At 35.5% G+C, this 20,156-nt stretch overlaps 2 protein-coding genes across 2 annotated transcripts; one reads left to right on the forward strand and one right to left on the reverse strand.

Annotated features, from left to right (window-relative positions):
• The first annotated feature begins 2,552 nt into the window (after positions 1-2,552).
• LOC113782599 (WAT1-related protein At2g39510-like) lies at positions 2,553-4,626 on the forward strand. The gene is made up of 7 exons (XM_027328478.1): positions 2,553-2,734; positions 2,861-2,923; positions 3,036-3,152; positions 3,346-3,583; positions 3,835-3,996; positions 4,086-4,237; positions 4,425-4,626. The coding sequence occupies exons 1-7, from the start codon at positions 2,553-2,555 to the stop codon at positions 4,624-4,626; spliced, it is 1,116 nt and encodes a 371-aa protein (XP_027184279.1).
• Positions 4,627-7,418: 2,792 nt separating this feature from the next.
• LOC113783732 (zinc finger protein ZAT11-like) lies at positions 7,419-8,364 on the reverse strand. Its single transcript, XM_027329949.1, has one exon. The coding sequence runs from the start codon at positions 8,227-8,229 to the stop codon at positions 7,591-7,593; it is 639 nt and encodes a 212-aa protein (XP_027185750.1). The 5' UTR covers positions 8,230-8,364; the 3' UTR covers positions 7,419-7,590.
• Positions 8,365-20,156: the final 11,792 nt, after the last annotated feature.

Here is a 20,156-nt window from a genome sequence, read left to right on the forward strand (position 1 = left end):
AACAAATAATAATAATCATGAAACAAAAGTAGTTAACATCATGATAAAATGAAAATTTTGAAAAAAAAAATGGGTAGGGGAAGAGAAGAGAATTTTAAATGGGTTAATTGGGTTTGATGGGTTACCCAATTATACCCATTTAATAACCCATTTAATAAATGGGTATAATTGGATAACCCATTTATATCCATCTACAAAAATTTAAAATACCCATATCCATCTATTCATGGACGGGTATGGGTAAATTTAGTTAAGTGGGTTGATTTGCCACCTATACTTAAAAGTGAGAGGTTTTCCAAATAAGATGTGGATAGATGGTAAATGTTGGACTGGTATTTTTAAAAAGATAAATGTTAACACTTTTTATTAATACCGAATCTTGCTTATGCTTTATTATATAGTAACATATTCTTGATTTCGTATCTCATTTCTCCTTATCTCCCTTTTTGGCAACTTTAATTTTTGGCCACGAATTATCCATCACAATTGTCTCTCATCTCTCTATCATTACGTTGCTCCATTTCCATTATTCCATCAATTTAATGACTCAACTCCACGTCTTCACCAGCTATCCACCACTAAAATCTTAGACTCAAGAAACCGAACTGAGGATATGGACAGCATCCCTGGTTCGTTCTTAAATGAGTCAGCGCACAAGCTCGATAAATTTCTTGTAAGAACTTGATCATCGTTTTGAATTAATACAGTGGGTTGGTATTCTGCCAAACTAAGTTAAAATAATGTCACTGGCGTTAGTGTAATCAGATTAGGACGCCATGATTGGACAAATTTCTAGGCTAGATCCAGTCACGTGCATGGTTTGTAACTCAGTCTAGTAAGTTTTCAATTTTGTTCATGGGGTGACAAGTCGACCGCAGAGACGGCTTTGTTTTGGAGAAAACTGGAAATTTTGGCAACAAAAAATTAGTTGGAGGACTTAATTGGTCAAAACTAAAGATGGGCGACCAATTTTGCTTTAATAAAAACAGTTAAAGGACTATTTCGGCCATTTACTCATGAGTTTGCCTATTGATTTGTGATATTACTACGTACAATGTTGATTACGCAAATGACTCTATTTAGGGCCTCGGGGTACTTTGAAAACAAACTTTTCTCTGCCGGTTTACAACTACTGCTGGATTTTCAACGCACACGATTCAGCTGCGAGTGCTATGGTGCTGCGAAAAAAAGTAAATGCACTACGTTTAACATGTCTTCAAAGTGGAGGTTTGATGGGACTGAGGTCACATTGCAAAATAATAATATTAAGTTCTCCTTTGAATGGCTAGTTTTTGTAATTTTTTTATAAAAATGTATTATAGTGATTTGATGTATGTGTGTATGAAAAATGTAAGAATTTTTTTGATATAAAACTGCAATTCAAACACCACCTGTGGTCTTGTTTGGATTGCAGTTTTTCGTAAAAAAATTTTTAAATTTTTCGTAAACATATTTTTTAATCACTTTTTTTTTACCTCACGTATGTTAAATTGTTACGATACATTATTCTACAGAAACTGCTAGGAATAGCACTATGACGTAACTGTCTTTTTAATCCAACTTGAAGACACTTTTTAGCTTAACTTAAGCACGTCAAAACCTACCACTATAAATGTGTTTTAGTGCATTTAAGGTGGATTGAAAAGTTGCCTTTCGTTTTTGCCTCTCAGTTAACCAGTTTACGGTGGAAACCATTGGTCTTTGGTGGAGAAAATTATAGTTAGAGGATCTAATTGGCTAAGACTAAAGATAATGGAACGAACAATCAGCTTTCATAAAATAGTTGTGGGACTATTTTGGTCGTTTTCAATTCGGAATCAGGAGGTCCAATCATTGTCAATCCTAATTATTTGAGCTAATATAAACATATAGTTTTGAAACAAAATTACAGGTCTGCTAGATATAGATTTTTGGAAATGACCGAGGGTCTAGAATCTAGAATTGATAGAAAGCTTCTTCTTCTTCTTCTTTTTTTTTTTTTTGGATGTGGGGGAGACCGCAACGGATCTTCTGTGCCACTTTTTATTATATTATTATTTCTCCTTCATAAACATCATGTTTTAGTTCTTTTTTGTTTCCTTAAAATTCAATAATTATTAATTTAGTAAAAAATAAATACAACAACTTAAAAAAAGCAATATATAATAGAAAATTAAAAAATACAGCAGAAAATTCATAAAAAATCTCATTTTTTATGCATTTTGATTTTTTGATTTTGTTAAATTTTGTTTATTACTCAATTAATAGTTATTGAATCTTAAGAAAACAAAAAAGAACTAAAACATGATATTTATGAAGGAGAAATAGCAATATAATAAAAAGTGGCACAGAGAGTGGCACAGGATGTGGGGCAGAAGATCCGTTGCGGATGGAGACCATAGACTTGAAAGAACAGAGACGTGTGGAGGGGGTGTTCTTCCATGAGCAGCTATATAAACGAGCAAACTACGCACTCCACCATTTATATATCTGCATGCACTGGTAGTACGGAAACAAGTATCTACATTGTTAACATTACTGTAATTACAAATTAAGTGATAAATCACCACGGGATGGGGTTTTTAAAGCACGCAAATCCATATTTGGCGATGACATTTGTGCAGGTTGGCTTTGCAGGTTCGGCTATAATTGCCAAGTCTGCTCTAAACCAAGGTATGAGCCATTACGCACTTTCTATATACAGAAATCTCTTTGCGGCAGTTGCATTTGCTCCTTTTGCCGTTGTGTTAGAGAGGTATTAGCTAGTTCCTTAACTTCTTAATTATTCTTCTCTCTTCTGACTGATCTTTTTTAACCTCTCCATGATATTATACCGATAATGGATGTCAAGACCTGATCAGCTCTATCATCTACTCCACAGGAAAGTCAGGCCAAGGATGACCTTTTCCGTTCTCTGGAAGATATTACTGCTGGGATTATTGGAGTAAGCAAGCATCTTGACTTGACGTTGCTGTTACTAGTAAATCCTACTCATCGTTTTTTGTTACCATAAATGAGTTGTTTAATACTTCAAATTTGTCTCTGTCTCTCCACAGGCCGGTCATAGACCAGAACTTGTACTACGCAGCCATGAAATATACAACAGCAACATTTACCGCTGCTATGACCAACATGGTTCCTGCCCTAACGTTTTTGTTGGCGTGGATTTTAAGGTATAATACTCCACCAATATTAGTAGATTTGAGTACTCTATAGCAATACCTATAATAAATATTTCATACTTATAATAAATATTTCATACTGTTAACATGCAAGAGTCTAGTAACTGCATCTAACGCAACATGAAATTGCATGTAGCTAGCTAGCCAAACAGAAATTTAATTGTTATTTCTTCTTGTAAACTAGGCTTGAACAGGTGAATCTCAGAAGAATCGACGGCCTGGTCAAAATTGCAGGGACTGCTGTCACGGTCGGCGGCGCGATGATTATGACCCTCGTTAAAGGACCCACCATTGGTTTGCCGTGGACCAAAGCCGACACCGGTGTTCACTCTTCAACTGTAGCAAATCCGCAGGATCCCATCAAAGGAGCTCTTATGCTCGCTGCAGGTTGCTTCTGTTGGGCCAATTTTTACATCCTTCAGGTAAATGTTAATTAAGCAATGGATTATATTACAAAAGACAAACACTTGCTCCATTGCCGAAAAGTTAATCCTATTTATTTAGGTTTAAAACAGGACTTGATATTGGATGAAGATTAACCAATGATTTTTCAATGTTATAACAAAAACTCTATAACAATTCCCAAAATCTTGCTAGGGGTTTGCCTCCTACGAACCTTTATGTTTGAATCAGCTGAACTTAGCAGCTAGCTCTAACTGATGATTGGGGACAGGCCATCACATTGAAGTCATACCCAGCTGGACTCTCCCTCACGAGTATGATATGCATGGCAGGAGCACTTCAAGCCATTGCCGTAACCTTAGTTGCGGAAAGGGGCAATTCTAGTATCTGGTCGATACACTTTGACACCATCCTTTTGTGTTACGTTTACTGCGTAAGATAATCTATTCCAGATTAATCCAATATGTGCTAATTAACCAGAGTATGAAGCTAATGACAATTACATTCTTCTTCTCATTTCAGGGACTAATCAGTTCCGGAGTTACTTATTATGTTACAGGATTAATACTGAGGGCAAAAGGGCCTGTTTTTGTCGCTGCCTTTAATCCTCTAAGCATGGTTATAGTGGCTATTATGAGTAGCTTTATCTTAGCTGAGCAGTTGAATTTCGGAAGGTACGTAACGTCGCTCTCCCAAAAATAAGCTTGATTTTCGTCAATATGGTTCGAACCATATAACATGTTTTCGTGATATATTTTCAACAAAATCCAGTGAACGATTTTGGTGTGGACCGCTACCAATAAAATTTTGTATAGTAATTTTTAATGGAACCTAATACATATTTATTTATGCTTCTTATAGGGTTTTTGGAGCCGTCATTATCATGCTTGGGCTGTACCTAGTGATATGGGGCAAGAGTAAGGACAAATGTCTTTTATCCAAATCCAACAATATTGATCAGATAGCGCCAATTGATCAACAATTACCTGACAAAAACCTGTCAACGAAATCTTCAATTGATGAGAAAAGTGAAGCAAATATTGCTGGAGATAATGCTGCCTAATTTGCAGAGCAATTTCAAGTTCGAGGGCAATATATAGATGCTGTGTCTGAAAGTGAGAATAATTGAGAAAAAAAAAATAACCTGGTCTTCATATGTTTTTATTTGTTAAATTTATTGATCAAAGAAGTTTGTGCTGCGCTTTTTTTCACCATTTAGATCACAGTTAATGGTAATTAATCAAGCATGGAGTCAAATTACCCTGGGAAGTAATTTCGCGGCTAGAGCATAGAAATGAACTAGTATATGACATTTATAAAACATAACAACGATCAATTGCTTTTCTTTAGTTGTAAAAGCCTTCACAGATAAAGCAACGTTAGAATGATGTACAAACATTGAAAGGAATGGAAAACTGCCCTGAAGCAGTGGTAAAACATCTCTTCTCCGTCACAGCATCGAGCCATCGACCGTTCCAAATATTTCATTTACTCATTTGCCTCCCTTCGTTTTTGTTGTTGCTTTTGTTGCATGACTTTTCTGAAGGCTTTCGCCATAAGACTCTCTGGCTGGTATTTGGTTCCAAGGGAACCGTGTGATCAGCATTCTTCCGTCTTGCTCTTGGCCCATAAAACTGGCCAACTGGGTATAGCACCTAAAAATTGATGATAGTAGCTCCCAAAAAAAAAACCCTACCAAAAGCAAAGTTAAGGAAAGTTTCATTTCTGGGCTCTAGCAACTGGTTAATCGAGAAGCACCTACCATTCGGATGAAGGCGAGTTTCGGTGAGCTCAAAACTCTCCCAAAATGTCAAAACTTGTTTCTGACAAACTTCTCGTCCCCCACCTCCCTTCTGAAAACCTCCAAAGCATGTATTCACAAATACGCCAACAACCATTTGATTTGTTGGTTACTATCAAAATTTTAAAGTCTTAGTTGTGGATGAAAGGTCAAAAGTTCAAATCTTGTCTCCCATCAACCACTATTTATTTGTGACTTCCTCCAATAGGTTTGGTTCCCATCCCACTAATTGACAGATACACTTAAAAAAGTTTAAGAAACAATTGCTCGACTTTTATGCGTGCGTGTAGTACTAATAACAAAAGCCCAACTCTGATTCCAATCCGAAGCTGAATGCAAATTGTAGTGAAAGCTAGCCCATTATGAGAAACTTCTAGTCTTTGAGCCTTGACCTACATGCGGGGAGATCCACTATGAGGCCCAATTCACATGTATTAGCGTTTGGGCAAATTGAAAAATATTTTCGACTACGTTTGTATTTTACTTGAATCTGCTTTCATCTGATTCGCTTTACAGAATTCAATTAATACGACATTGGGCATTCAATTTCAAAAACAGAAAGAGGAAGCATTCAAAAAATATAAAGTAAGTAATTAAATAAAAAAGGAAGTCTAGAGCTAATCTATTTAGTGCATTGGAGGTATAATCAAGACACCACTTGGAAATGTTTTTTTTTTGGTATTTTAATTTTTAACCCTCATTGTTTTCAACCTTCAACATTATCTGTTAAGTGTTCCAAAAAAATGGATTTTCTGGACATCAAGGTTACTCACACTTCACTTCCATTTAGCGCTGCCTTGGCTCAAAACACTTGGGATTTCTACGACAGTACAAGCTTTGATGTGGCTTATGCTGTGAGAAGGAAAATGATCAACATATCTTTAACCTTTTAATAACATCGTCCATCACATGAAAACCATGTTGAAAAACAATTAATTTTGCCCTCAGTCATGATGATTTAGGTCACTCAAAAGTCGAGAATCTGATCTATTGGTCAAGATTTCAATTAGTTCGTCGTGTTTGGTTTGGACAGAGTTTTAGGTTCTCAATTTCTCACGGTCCCGATTCTCCTTTCCTCTTTCATTCTTCACCTACATTATAGGGAAAGAACAGAGACTCCAATTATCTATATCTCCATGCTCTGATCTCTCAGCATTTTCTGTAACCGAATTATACTCATGGCATATATATAGCATTACATCCCACAAAATTTCGTAGGCTTAGCTGCTTTAGATTCATGGTTTTCAATATTTCTGTTTGTTTTTTTCTTTATTGCTTCAACAGAATATCGTAATGGTTTGGGTATTGTTGAACCTTACATTTCGCCTGTTTCTTTCTGTGATAGCCTATTTAACTCTTTTTTTTTTTTGAAATATAATAAGTGTGTTTGGATAGTAGATTATTTGGGATAAGTTTTTGAAAAAATATACTTTTTTGATGTAATATGTGTGAGATAAAAATGTAGTTAGAAAATCTATTAATGATGCAAGCAACTAAATTTTTGCAAATAAGTAACTATCCAAACAATAAGACCCTGAAAAGTTAAATCATTTTTAATGGGTGTCTGGAATCTCAAATTTTTGAAATGATGATTTGACAACTAAAAATGATGCTAATATTTGGCATTTTAACAAGATGCTGATCTTCCTTTGTTTCTTGTTTACTAGGCCCTAAATAATCCCTGCAAAGCTCATGCAAAAATCCATGTATCATTATTTCATTCCACAACCAGCCATATGTTTATATATTTTTTTTAAAATCATTGTATTGATAACATATTCTCAAAAAATGTTGCCAAACAGAAAATAAACAAATCAACGGAATTATTACCAGCTCCAAATCTTTTAGGGCCTTGTTAAGCTCAAATTGACAAAATATAACACTTGAAATGCTTCTTTGGCCATTTTTGTTTTTTCTTATTTATGTAAGTATATGCTCTTTAATCACAGTTCGTTCAGAAAAATATGGCACCACTAAATTTCCTCAGGTACTAAGATAAATCAATTTTTTTTAGAACCACAAGATACTGAAATTAAGAAGACGTATATGTTGAGTATTACAATATGTATGATCTGGTATAAACAAATAAATCAATCCCAATATATCTGATTCTACAAGTACAACATACAGAGATTTCTTTCACAAAAAAGGAGATTAAAAAAAATCAAAAAGCTCCTGAACATCTACATGGGGATTAATCCAATACTATTTGCAGCGGTGAATTCATTAACAACCTTGCAAAAAGCAATCAACAGGCGGAGCCACAACCTTGCCAAGCCGAAACTCCAAATCATTTTCTAACGGCGTCAAGTTCAAGTCCAAACAGCAAACCCGTCCGCTACTAGTATTTGACTTCTGCACAACCGGTTCATGCTGGCCGGATGAAAGTGATGATACAGGAGACTGATGCTGTTGGCCAGATGAAAGTGATGACACAGGAGATTGATGGTATCCGATTTCTTCATTCATTGCAGCTCTGTGCCTCCTCATGTGCCCGCCTAGCGCCTGACCTACCGCGAATTCCTGCCCGCAGATTGAGCACTCGTGCGTTTTAGGCTTAGGCGGAGACGTCTGCACCTGGGATTGCAAGCTTAGATCTGCTCCGAGCTTTGGCTTTTTATGACTCGCCCTATGGCCTCCCAGCGCTTGAAACGATGGAAACTGCCTGTTACAAGTCTTGCACTCGAAAACCCGACTAGGGTTGTGGCTATTGTCGCTGCTGTTGTTATGATGGAAGATGTTTAATGCTTCAAACTCTCCTGCTCGAGACAACAGCATCAAGCAATTCGCCATGGTGGTTATGCTGTCGAACTGATCCGGTTCCCTGGCTCTTTTGGTTCCTACATTCATCATATTCATTCCCATGGAAATATTGATTGCAGAAAGTAGAAGAAGGCTTTGGTTCTTAGCTTTGAAGCTTCGATGGGAGTGTGAAAGCGGAAAAGGATGGAAGCTTTGTCTGAAGGAAGAAAGCTTGTAAACTTGAAAGTGAAACCAGCTGGAGAGGAGTAGTAAGCAATGAGAATATGACTCAAAGGTGATATATATTTATAGGTTAAATTTTGATTGGCACTTTTGACTTTTTGAGTTGACCTTTATAGAATGACGAAACTGACCACGTTTCTTGTGGGATAAGGGAGCTAGCTAATTTGGTAGTTTTGGTAAAGTGTTCGTATAGAAAAATAAACACCATTTATCTTAAAGTATACTACCATAGTACTGCTAGTAGCAGACTAGTAGTAGTAGAAGGCTAGAAGCAGTTGTATACTTAAATGAATTTGGATGAGGTGTGAATTTGTGTGAGCCGTCAAGGACCAACGTAAGCCGTGACCTTGTGGGCTTTAGCCACTTGGAGTCGTGTTTGGCGAGCCTGAGCAAGTCCTACTCAGAATATTCAGTCTTCCAGAAGATTTTCTCACCTGGTTCCTCCAGTTTACTGCCACGCTTCCTACTAGTATGCAAGTATCCGTCAATATGTTCCCTTGAAAAGAAAAGGTTGGAATCGAACTATTTTTGAAATATACCCTACATCAATTTCACAATCCAAAAAGATGATAGCAACAGCTATATAGAACAGATCAAAGCATATATGTATATTTGTACCGATGCTTAGTAGCGAAATTAAGAGGGTTTTACTTTTATCATGCTCAAATGCATGAGCATGACTTAAGGTACTAGATAAATGAGAAAAAGATTAGCTGAAATGAGATTGAACACATTTTTCTAGGCAAACCATTTGTCAAAATTTCAAAGTAGAGCGTATGTTTCTTTTTTTTTCTTTTTTTTTTGTAACGATTATGCAATACCGTATACGGTACCGCTACATAAGGATATGTATTGGTTAGGGGTGGCAATTCGGGTCCAAATCAAGTTGGCGGAGCGGGTTCAGGTCAACCTGTCAGAAAATTTGTTGACCCGAACCCGACCCGCCAACCCGTGACGGGTCAAGTATGCTGACCCGAACCCGAAAATTTCAGGTTGACGGGGTCGACCCGAAATGACCCGAAACTTAATTTTAATTTATTAATTTATCACTGTAATTTCTAATAAAATCAATTTCTTACAAAACTAATTACATAATCAAGTAATAAAAATTTAAATAAATAATTCCAAACCAAATCTAAAATAAATAAAACACCGTAAAAGTGTTTTATCCCAAACAAAATATAAAATAAATTAAAACAATATAAAAGTAAAAAATAATATAATATATTATTTGTCCAAATATAATAATTTCAACTTCACACAAATTAAATAAATTCATTTAGGATTAAGTAATTAATGCCTTTGAAAAAAAGAATAACTTAGTTTAGTTAGATAAAATTATTTTTATGTTTATTAAATTATTTTAATTCGTAAACGGGTCATATCGGGTCATATCAGGTCACCACGGGTTGACCCGAAATCGACCTGTTTTCTTTTCGGGTTCATCGGGTCCAACCCGATTCTGACCCGAATTCCCGAAACCTCAACCCAAACCCATTAATTTCGTGTTAGGTTCGTGTCGTGTTTTCAGGTCGTGTCGAAAATTGCCACCCCTAGTATTGGTCATGGAAAATTTATTTTAATTGCTTAATTCCAAGAATGCAGCTCGTGTCTATCTCGCATTCAATATAATTAAGGGAGAATGGTTATTTTGGTCCCTCATCTTCGGGGTCTTAGCTAATTTAATCCTTTACCTATCATTGAGACCATTTTAGTCCCTCATCTTTAGCTAAAAAAAAAAAAATTTAGGACCGATAACAGAAAATTAAAATTTTTTAAAGGAGTTAGTCATGTGTAATGCATGCGGACTGTTAAAAATGATCGTTTTGATCTATTATCTTTATAGTTGTATCCAATTTTATCCTTTTAGCAATTTAAACCCTCATTTTCACAAAACAAAAGTCAATATAGGATTTTTTATGAGAAATTAGAAAACCCAAATAGAGCTAGTTTCGTATATTATAAGCCTACTTTTAAAATAAAAAAAGAGCAAATTTTTTTTTTTTTTTAAAAACAGTTACATACGTGTATGATGGGCGTGCAATGATATAAAAAGGACAAAATTGAACATGATTCTAATGGTAATAGAGCAAAATGGTCAATTTAATAGTGCACGTACTGTGCATGGGACTAACTCCGTTACAAATTTTCAATTTTTCATTAAAACGCCTAGATTGACATTCTACGGTAAAGGTATAGATTTAAAATGGTTGCAGGACTAAAGATAACGAATCAAAATGGCCATTTTTCCAGATAATTAATACAATGTAATTCCAAAGGTGGGAAGATTTAGCAGAACAACGGAGAATTAAAATTAAGGTCAAATGCTCGGAGCAAGTGACCACTTTAATTAGGCCATGGAGTTAATTAAGTCTAATTTAAACGCAATTTGTCTATTTTGGACCTGTTATTTGATCTAGCAGGAAGGAGTAGTATAAAACTAATAAACAACAGCTTCTTCGGTCTTAAACTTGGAATCTTCGACTTGAACTGAAAAGTTCTACTCACGTACTTTCACATGTACGACCAAATTAAATTTGCTCCAAAAAGTGGAGTTGTTCTCAGTAGTACTTATGATAGTATGAACATATGCTCTATTTTTCTAAAATCGTGTTTTAATACTGAAGTGTTGAACTAGATGGAGAATATAAAGGAATAGCTAGCTGGAGTGGTGAGGTAGCTTAACAAGACCAGTTTGCACAACCACCCGGCGGCTAGTCAACTAACGCGCCTCACGAAACTTCGCGCCCATTTCTCTCCTCCTACTCTTATTTTGTTTCTTTTTCATTTTTTTTAATGACAGAGGATTTATTCCTTCATTTGTTTAAGAGGTTTTATTTTTCTATTTTGGCTTTTTTTTTTATGCCATATGGGTGCAGCCGGGAGAATGGACGTGGAATTTGCTATCTGCAGTTTGATGCAACTTGGTACGATGTATTTGTGCACAACCAGGAGTTTAATAGTACGTATTGTGGTCAGAAAAAGGTGTTAGAAGGAGGAACCTGATTTGATTAGTATGTAAAGCTTTGTGTAGAATATATATAAATATATATATATATATTTATATATATTTTTTGGTGATTCGCATATTACTCTTGAAGATAAGGACAAATGCATAATAAACCCCCATTGAAATAACACTCTTTTGCGCACGACCTCCCTTCTAAATTGTTCTCAAAACGACATCGATGCATGCGTATAAAACACTTGTTGCAAGAATTCTTGCTTAAGTTTTAGTTAATTATTAAGCTGATGATATAGATTGTCATGCTATCATATCATCTGTGGTGCGTAAGAATATGAGATGCAACCTCACGCTATACGTAGAATACAATACTGATGTGGCCATTAAGGAAAATACGTTCTTCTTCTTCTTTTTTTTTTTTTAAGTAAGCGGTAAGTTTTCAATTCAGAATCTTCTACTTACGATTTCTCTCACAACCATGGTGCGCCATTGCGGGTTGCAATTGCATTTTGATTGCGTCGCGGTCTTGATTGTTTTACATTCATCGCGACATATCGGTCGAATATCGGATGATACGCACATTATAATACATAAAATTTTTTAAAAATATATGAAAAATTTACTAAAATTAGAAAATACCAAAAAAAGACATAATCTGAAAAAATATATCGGCCGGTCGAATCGGCTAATATTGGTTGAGTCAGAGGGAGTCACTGCGAATACGATAATATTCGCAATTCGGAGATCAGTATCATACCGATCCTCCCATTCCGTTACGACTCAGCCGATTCATATCGGAATCGGCTTCATATCGAACTGGCTGATATTGCTAACGATGCTCACCACCTTGCGACGGTCAACAGCTAATTAGTATGAATGTTTTGGGCATTTTGCGTATTGTACTCGAGATTTTGTTGATATTTCGAGCACATTATGCATAGAAAAATAGTAAATGTTTTTCTTATTCTTAATCAACGCCATCGATGCTTGTGATATTATATCTGTTTTCTACAGATTTTACTCCGAGTCCTAGTCAAACGTATGAGTTAGCATTGATTTTCTTGCAAAATGTAAACTGCCATTCTTAGTTGGTAGTTGGTACTGGACAGATTTCTTTTTCGACGTCAGGGTTCTAGAAGGAATAGAAGATTTCCATTCCAATCTGCAATTCGTGCGTTTTTGCAGAATTCCATAAGAGTCTCTATCATGTATCTAGAGGCTGCTGTTGCGGCAGTCTTCTTCCTCATACTCTCTATTGTTTAGACTTTTTTGATTATGTGAGAGGAAAGGAGATCAGGAAATATACAATTAGGCAGATGGTAGTTGGAAGGGTCGGTTATTACTTAAATTTAGTGTTGACTTACTAAGCAGTTGTATTTAATCCTTCCTCTAGTATGCTCTCCTCTACTCTACTCTAGGATTAAGAATTAACAAGTGCAAATTCGTCATCCATGCGTATGCTTTACAGCTTAATTATTAGATTCAACCGCAACTGAAGTAGTAATACAATTTAAACATAGTCAAAGATATTCATTGTACTGTTAAATATAGCTATGGTAGTATGCATTTTGGTTCTTGAACAGGCTTGAGATTATCCGTTCTAATGATGTCAGGGTTGAGGTGGGATCCTATGTGACGCAGACAAGACCAGTTTTCAGTTTTCACGTTGGAGAGGTAATGAAGACTACTATAACATGAGTTGTTTCAGACTAAAGCTGTTGAATTTGAGTAGTTAGTCTGTTTTTTACATATATAATACACAAATAAGGCTATGATTTTCTAAATAGATGGCGGGTTGGTGCTGGGCATATGCAAAGAGATGAATAAACCTACTTAATAGTTATTCCCTTGGACCGGTGCTGGAATTAGGACTTTTGGAACAAATACATGTGCGAATATTCTAAAGTATTTGAATGCATTATGAGAAAGAAAGAAATCTTGCACAAAGGGTGTATTCTTCCACAAAAAAAAAAGAATTAGAAAATAAATATATTTTTCTACGAAATAAGTACAAATCAATATTATGGGAAGGAGCTGCTGGCATTGCTTTCCTAAAAATTTTAACATCCATCTATCATATCTTGATGCTGAATTTGATGACATTATAACGGGGAGGTGTAGATTGAAGCCTAACTAATTTATGGTAATTGCTTCGTACGTAAGAATTTTGAAGATCGTACTACTTCATTTATTTTAATCCCTTTTGTGGTTTTCTTGGTTAAGAATTTTTTAATTGTAGAGCCACCAAAAAAGAAAAGAAAAGTAAAGAAACACATGCACCTCCATATCCTGAGAATGAAATTCTGGTTGCAGGAACAAATCCCAAGCTTTTTCGTGTATGTGAAGAACTCAATCTGTCTGCTAGTGATGAAAGTCGGCATCAATGCCGTAATCATATGTGATGTGCGTTTCCCATTAAGGAATAATTGTAAACCAAATTTTCCAGGAACTAGAAAACGACTGTTTCTACATTGTATTGGCAGCTGCTGACTTGTTGCACTGACTTTACCAGCAGGATAAATATATAATTATCTACACACACACATATATATATATATATATATATATATATATAAAGATGAAATAGATAAAGTGGGATTGGTTGCTTGAATGCAAAGCAATTAATTAGTGAGAATTGACTTTGATAGAATAGACTAGTGGGATTAATACACACACAACATAGGGGTGCAAATCGATTTGGCAGTACTCATCATCCTCATCAAGTCACTAGCATCAGCAGCAAGCATCGTCCCAGTCAAAAGTCTTCAGTGTCTTAATTTCAAGTATAACCTGCCGCCGGAACCATTTTATTGGAACGATTACCCGGGTTTTCCATTTTCCAGCCAAACCAAACCGACCGGAAAAAGGAACAAAGAAAGATAACAGGATGGACTGGGGAGTTTTGAGTAATCATTTCTTGTGAGAAATCTTGGCCTAAAGGGTATTGTTGAATACAAGATCAACTCACTAAGGTCTCCCCCAACTTTCCCATGCGAGAGAGACCAGATTAACATGGACTTTCCTCATGAGAGGAGTCCTCTCTCTATTTTTAATTTGTTTGTTTATTTAGTTTGTTGGATTTAGAATTTTTAAAACCTATTTATGTCAAATCTAAATTTCTCTTCTAATCACCCTTTCTCCTTCTCAATCGTTTCTTAAATTTCATCCCTTTCCTGCTAAAAGATATCTAAATTTCTCTGTAGGCTTGAAGCAATTTTTACCGGATGTGACTGTCGGAAGACACAAATATAAAGTGATTCACTTGGATGGAAGATATATTGGAGTTTCAATATTATTTTCATATTTATTGATTTTCCACAATCCTACACGAGGAAAGTCCTTATTGTTTGGGTGATAACTGGTAATCAAATTTTTGACCAAAAAAAAAAAACTGGTAATCAAATACTTATTAGTCTACACGTATTAGGAGATAGGAATTATAATATCTTGCTTTGTTAGGTCTTCTATAATTAAAGATTCATCAGGAAGAACAAGAAATAGATGAAGCAAAATACGAGTTTTATTTTTGTAGCCGCAAACGTCAAACCAAACTGAGATGCTCCAAAAAGGAGGTGATCTTGGTCCAAAGCCGTAATTGGCTGGTGAAATTTAGGGGAGCAAATACATTCGTTCATATGCTGGTCTTAAGCTAACTACTACGCTACGATGACCGACGCAATCTACGTTCGCTCTCTCTATCCTATCGACAACAGCAAAAGTAAATTCAAAATCTTGCATTGGAATATTTTGTAAATTGTACTGTTTCCTCATGGATGGACATTGGATTTGGACGGCAGTTCTATTTATGAACCTTTTTTTTCCTTCTTTCAGTTTTCTTTGTCAAAGACTCAAAGTTATGATGATTAGCGAATACTGTGTTCTATCTTTGTTTACACGGTAAGCAATGTCGACATTCGGATTTCCGCCTAAACTGATTACACGCTAAGATCAAACAAGAATTTTTGTTCTCAAATGACTTTACATCAAAAAAAAAAAGTTGGCAAAATGAACTAGTACTCGATGCCAAAGATTGATCTACACGCATAGAAGCAAGAAAAGTTATATATCTTTTTGTCATTGATCTACACGCAAAGAAAAATTACTACGTTTCCCGTGAATACATTTCACAATCATTTTTTTATCTCGCATATATCAAATCGCTACAGTAATTTTTTAATAAAAAATTCAGAAAAATGCAATCTAAACATAACTGAACTCTTCTCTTTATCTGTTTGATAATTTAGAATTATTTATAACATGAATGTAGACTCCCTGATACTCAGTTATATTTAACAACAAGATTGATCAAAGTGAACTTTTTCTAAATTTATTTTGACCCAAAGTTAATACAATCAACCAAATGTAATTTTTCTATTATCATATTAATTCCCATTTAGCAAATTTCTCACCATCTATTCCGAGCAAGTTAGTTGCTACACAATTCATATCGATAGTTAAAACAACTCTTACCAATTTAAAAACATTTTGCCTCATCTTTATAGCGCTAGCTAGCTTGTTTGGATACCCCAATTATCCCAAATAATATTTCGCTTGCATCATAGATACATTTCCCAACTCACCTTTTTATATTCCCAATCACCTTTTTATCTCACATACATCACATCATAAAAAGTGCTACAGTAATTATTCCAAATAATATTTCAAATAATACACTATCCAAACATCCCTGTACATAGCTCTAAACAAACGCACATGCACACAAGTCAAATGTATGCAGCAACCAACGTTTTCTTGGCTGCAGTTATACTACTACACCCAAGAAGACATCGCAATTGACTGATTAGTAGTACTGTTTTTGAATTAAATTATCCCATTCACAAGATCAAGCGTGTCATGCTTTTAGACCATGTAAAGATTGATGCACAAGTCACCCTTTACCTAACAGTAATGTGGATATGATCAAAGCAAGTAATGACTCATGATGTGTTTGATGAAAGACTTGTTGGTTTAGTTTTTGAACCACAATTACAAGCAACAAATAAAGGGCTGTATTTTCTTCGCTAATTCGATGGCCTTGATGCGTATAGCCGGAGAAGGCGCCGTTGTACGCGCCAGCAGCACCGTGTTGCAGGATATGGGCTCATTCTTTAAAGTTTCTATGCAATTATACAACAATTTCATTGAAGAATCTGACATAATTGACATGCGTACCAGCTCAACTGGACTAGATGGTTGCGACTCACTGTTTTATAGGAAGGATCAATCCCAACTACAACATGGAATAGAATGTAATTGTACAGATATTGAAGGCTACAAGGTTTGAGAGAGACTTCGGAACAGTTGGGAAGTCAACTAAAATGCTCCAAAGTCAGCAGCTGTGCCCATCAGGGATGAGTCATCATCCATCCATCCCATCGTAAGAGCCTAAGAGGTGATGGCCCTCCTCTGAAGAGTGTTTGACTTGAAAAACAGCTGATGCTTGACTTCCAATCGTGGGGACTGGAAAGGGGCCTTTCTAACTAGCTTAACTACTGCTGCAACTACTTTCAATTTCCAATTTGTAACCATACAAAATTTTCTAATCATGATGATGATTGCTTATCTCATCACTTGATCATGGCATTTTCTGTGGTAACCTAACCCCAAGTTCGTTTACTTGGATTCAAGAACTTCCCAAGTCGGTCCCCTTCCCATCCCCTCTTTTGACCAAGAGAAGCAAAAGATTTGTCTCAGGAGAGGTATGAAATGAAACTATTTGATAGCCACTCAAACTAACTGTTGGTCCTTGACCAAAATATATCATATAAGTAACAATAATAATTTCTCTAATAAAATTTAATAAAGAAATTAAAAAAAATTTCATACCTCAATGTTGCATTAAAAAATGCAAATAATTTGTACCATAAAAAATTAATTTGACGTGGATTGATGCACGGACTAGGTCGCTCTTTTTAAAACGATTCGTGCCCCTACAAAGTATCTTATAATGTAGTAGATCTCAACACATCACCTCCAAGATACAACAATCTAATCTTCTCCTCACTGTAATTTACTTCAATCTACACTATTGGAATAAGACAGAAACCTCATAAAACATTAATTATTCTTTACCCTATAACCTCTAATAGTAGTGAGAGGAAGTAAAAATAGAAAATAGTCTAAATATGGCAAAGTATATATCAGGTTTGATTGATAGATGCCTCTATTTATAGGTTAGAGGTTAAGAAATTAGGAGTATTAAAACACCATCATTAACAGGAATAAACGCCTCATATTTTAATTACAAATTGAAAAGTTTAGATCCATTGTACAACGATAAAAAATTCACTAAATAAATTCATAAACATAATCATTACATAGGTTATACAATTCAAGACATAAGTCTGATTTTAAAGACATAAGTTACACTTTTGAATGGTTTTATTTGTAGTTGAAAATTCATTGAACAATTTGTAATTATTGTGTTTGAATTCAAAGTAAACATGCGATATTTTTTATTAAAATATCCAACACTAACCAACATTTTTTAAGCTATTTCATTTAACGTATTAATCGTGTATACTGATCTCTTGTCTTAGTGCATGCACTTGCAGCAGATACATGAACTTTTCTTGTATTGACTCTGATTCACGTAAGCTGCAGTGCGTCGTTTAGTTTATTTTATCAATAGTTATCTCGTGTCTAATTGATATTTAGATATACAGATGATTACTACTTATTGTGAAGTGTCAGTGCCAACAATTGGCTATTGCGTTCATTCACAAGTAACTTGCAGTTGTCAAATCGATATTCTTCTCTTCAGCTACGACTTCTTAACGTGACTATCAATTCTATAATAAACTAAATCAGGTAGAGCCCATCTTACACCGAGAACGAAAATCCTACTAACATTTCTGACCCAAACAGGCGGGTTCAGGGTCGAGGTTGAGAGTAAAAGACCGTCTATTGTAACGTGTTTGTTCCAACAGTTCATACCATATCCGTATCCGAGGGTAATTGACTCCTTAATCAAAAAGTTAATTAGACAGATCAAACCTAAAAGCATGAAAGCTCGTCCTCAACTTCCCCGTGGTCATGCTCCTTTTTCTTCGGTTGATTTCATTCATCTCCTTGTCCTAGTTAACCATTCAAGTACGGTGATATAACCATTCCTTTTGACGATCTACAACTGTACTGTAGGCATCACCGTGATTGAGGTAGGGACTAGGGAATATATTGCTCTTTGGAAGCACTGCAAGATGTGGACCTGAATCTGCTCCCCCAAGAAAACCCCCTATGATACTCAGAAGAACAGAAATAGCTTTTGGTTACCAAAAAATGTTCATCAACCTGTTCTAAAGCATAACTTGAACCATCCAATATTTGCTACAAGATAACCTTGGATATGGATGCCCAACCGCTATCATCTGTAGCCTATGATCATGAATCACACAATTACATAAATGGCGATAAAATCTCAAAACACTAATTTATGACTCAACTGTAACATCTCCTATATAAAGTAGATGACAAGCAAATCTTCATGGATCCCTAGATGGATTTTATGTTGCAGCAATCCAAAAGTGGGTGAAAATGTGGGAGAATTGAAGCGCCTTCCAAGTATCAACCAACGAAACATGTAGGCCAGGCTAGGACAGAAGCCATAGTAGGCACCACCAGCAGCCAACTATACCAGCACTGCACAGTGGCATGGCAACTGGCTGACCACAGAGATCCTTTTGGTGTGTTAGACTGATTGCCAGTGTCCATTCAACCAATTAACACTCGTACATAGTTGCCATTGTCACGAAATTTCCAACAAGCATTTAGCTACTGAAATAGAGCGGTAATGTGCAGCATAACTATCAGAATTTAACAATTAACTTGGCTCCAAGTTATACTTTGAGCAATGAATTCAATAAAGAATCAGATGACCAATAAAAAATGCATAAATAAGTTCCACAAACATCCAAGTCCAACTAGTGGACATGAAAGAAAGCCCACTGGATCCTACCAAAAAGTACAGGAGTTTGTGCCAAAACCATGACTGTATAAATAACCAAAAGGTTTTCTCTTTTAATACTTGATGAAAAATTGACATCAAGAAAGAGCAATTTGGAACCTGTAGGAGGCATCACCTGATTCATACTCTATACTATGATCATTTCTATATTGTCTACTCCAAAAGTAATTGCACCTTATCTTTAACTTCTCTATCTAGTAGTTTTTGGCTTTGCAATCAAATTTACTTGTATGTCCAAATCCAGTAAAGCATGTGTCATACTCACTCAACAACTCTTCGTGTGATTTAATCTGATCATCAGTTATCAATTATTTAATTTTCCCTGGTTATCTATCACTCATTAACTTCAAAAGACCATTATCAAGGGTCAATCATTGAGTCCTTGCATAATCTTGCTCTCCCTAAATTCCCAAAGTCAACTTCAATTTGATCTCCAAACCGACTTTTTAACTGCAGATAGTGGACTTTTAAGTGCTAATAGGGGGTTGGGAGGGGAGTGGTTGGGGAAGAGGTAGATTATCTAAATGTATGATCAAATAAAGTAAGGGCGGATTCACCAAGGACGTAATGTGTCTGCCTCATAGAAAGTTTACAAAGAAAACAAACTACCACAAAAAAATGTACAACAATCAAAGTATGCTCATTAATCGTTAAGCAGATTTTCTATTTGGGCCCATCAGCAAGTCAGCTATTTTATTCCTTCCAAATCGAAAGTCTTTCGACATTTTCCCAAAATATTAAACTGAAGTACGTTTAAACTAAAGTAAAATAAGCTTAATCTGGAGCTACTAGATTTTACTTTTGACTCCAGGATTACAAAACAGGAAAAGAATAATATCATCAAAGAAGCATTTTTTATCCATTTAATCATCTTACTTG

This window comes from Coffea eugenioides, chromosome 9 (assembly GCF_003713205.1).
Source record: "Coffea eugenioides isolate CCC68of chromosome 9, Ceug_1.0, whole genome shotgun sequence".
NCBI lineage: Eukaryota > Viridiplantae > Streptophyta > Magnoliopsida > Gentianales > Rubiaceae > Coffea > Coffea eugenioides.

Bases quoted from the DNA above. Each gene is read 5' to 3' on its own strand.
- LOC113783732 (XM_027329949.1), bottom strand. From the start codon at position 8,229: ATGGGAATGAATATGATGAATGTAGGAACCAAAAGAGCCAGGGAACCG.
- LOC113782599 (XM_027328478.1), top strand. From the start codon at position 2,553: ATGGGGTTTTTAAAGCACGCAAATCCATATTTGGCGATGACATTTGTG. The intron at 3,153-3,345 runs GTATAATACTCC...CTTGTAAACTAG, and splicing joins TTGTTGGCGTGGATTTTAAG to GCTTGAACAGGTGAATCTCA. The intron at 4,238-4,424 runs GTACGTAACGTC...TGCTTCTTATAG, and splicing joins GAGCAGTTGAATTTCGGAAG to GGTTTTTGGAGCCGTCATTA.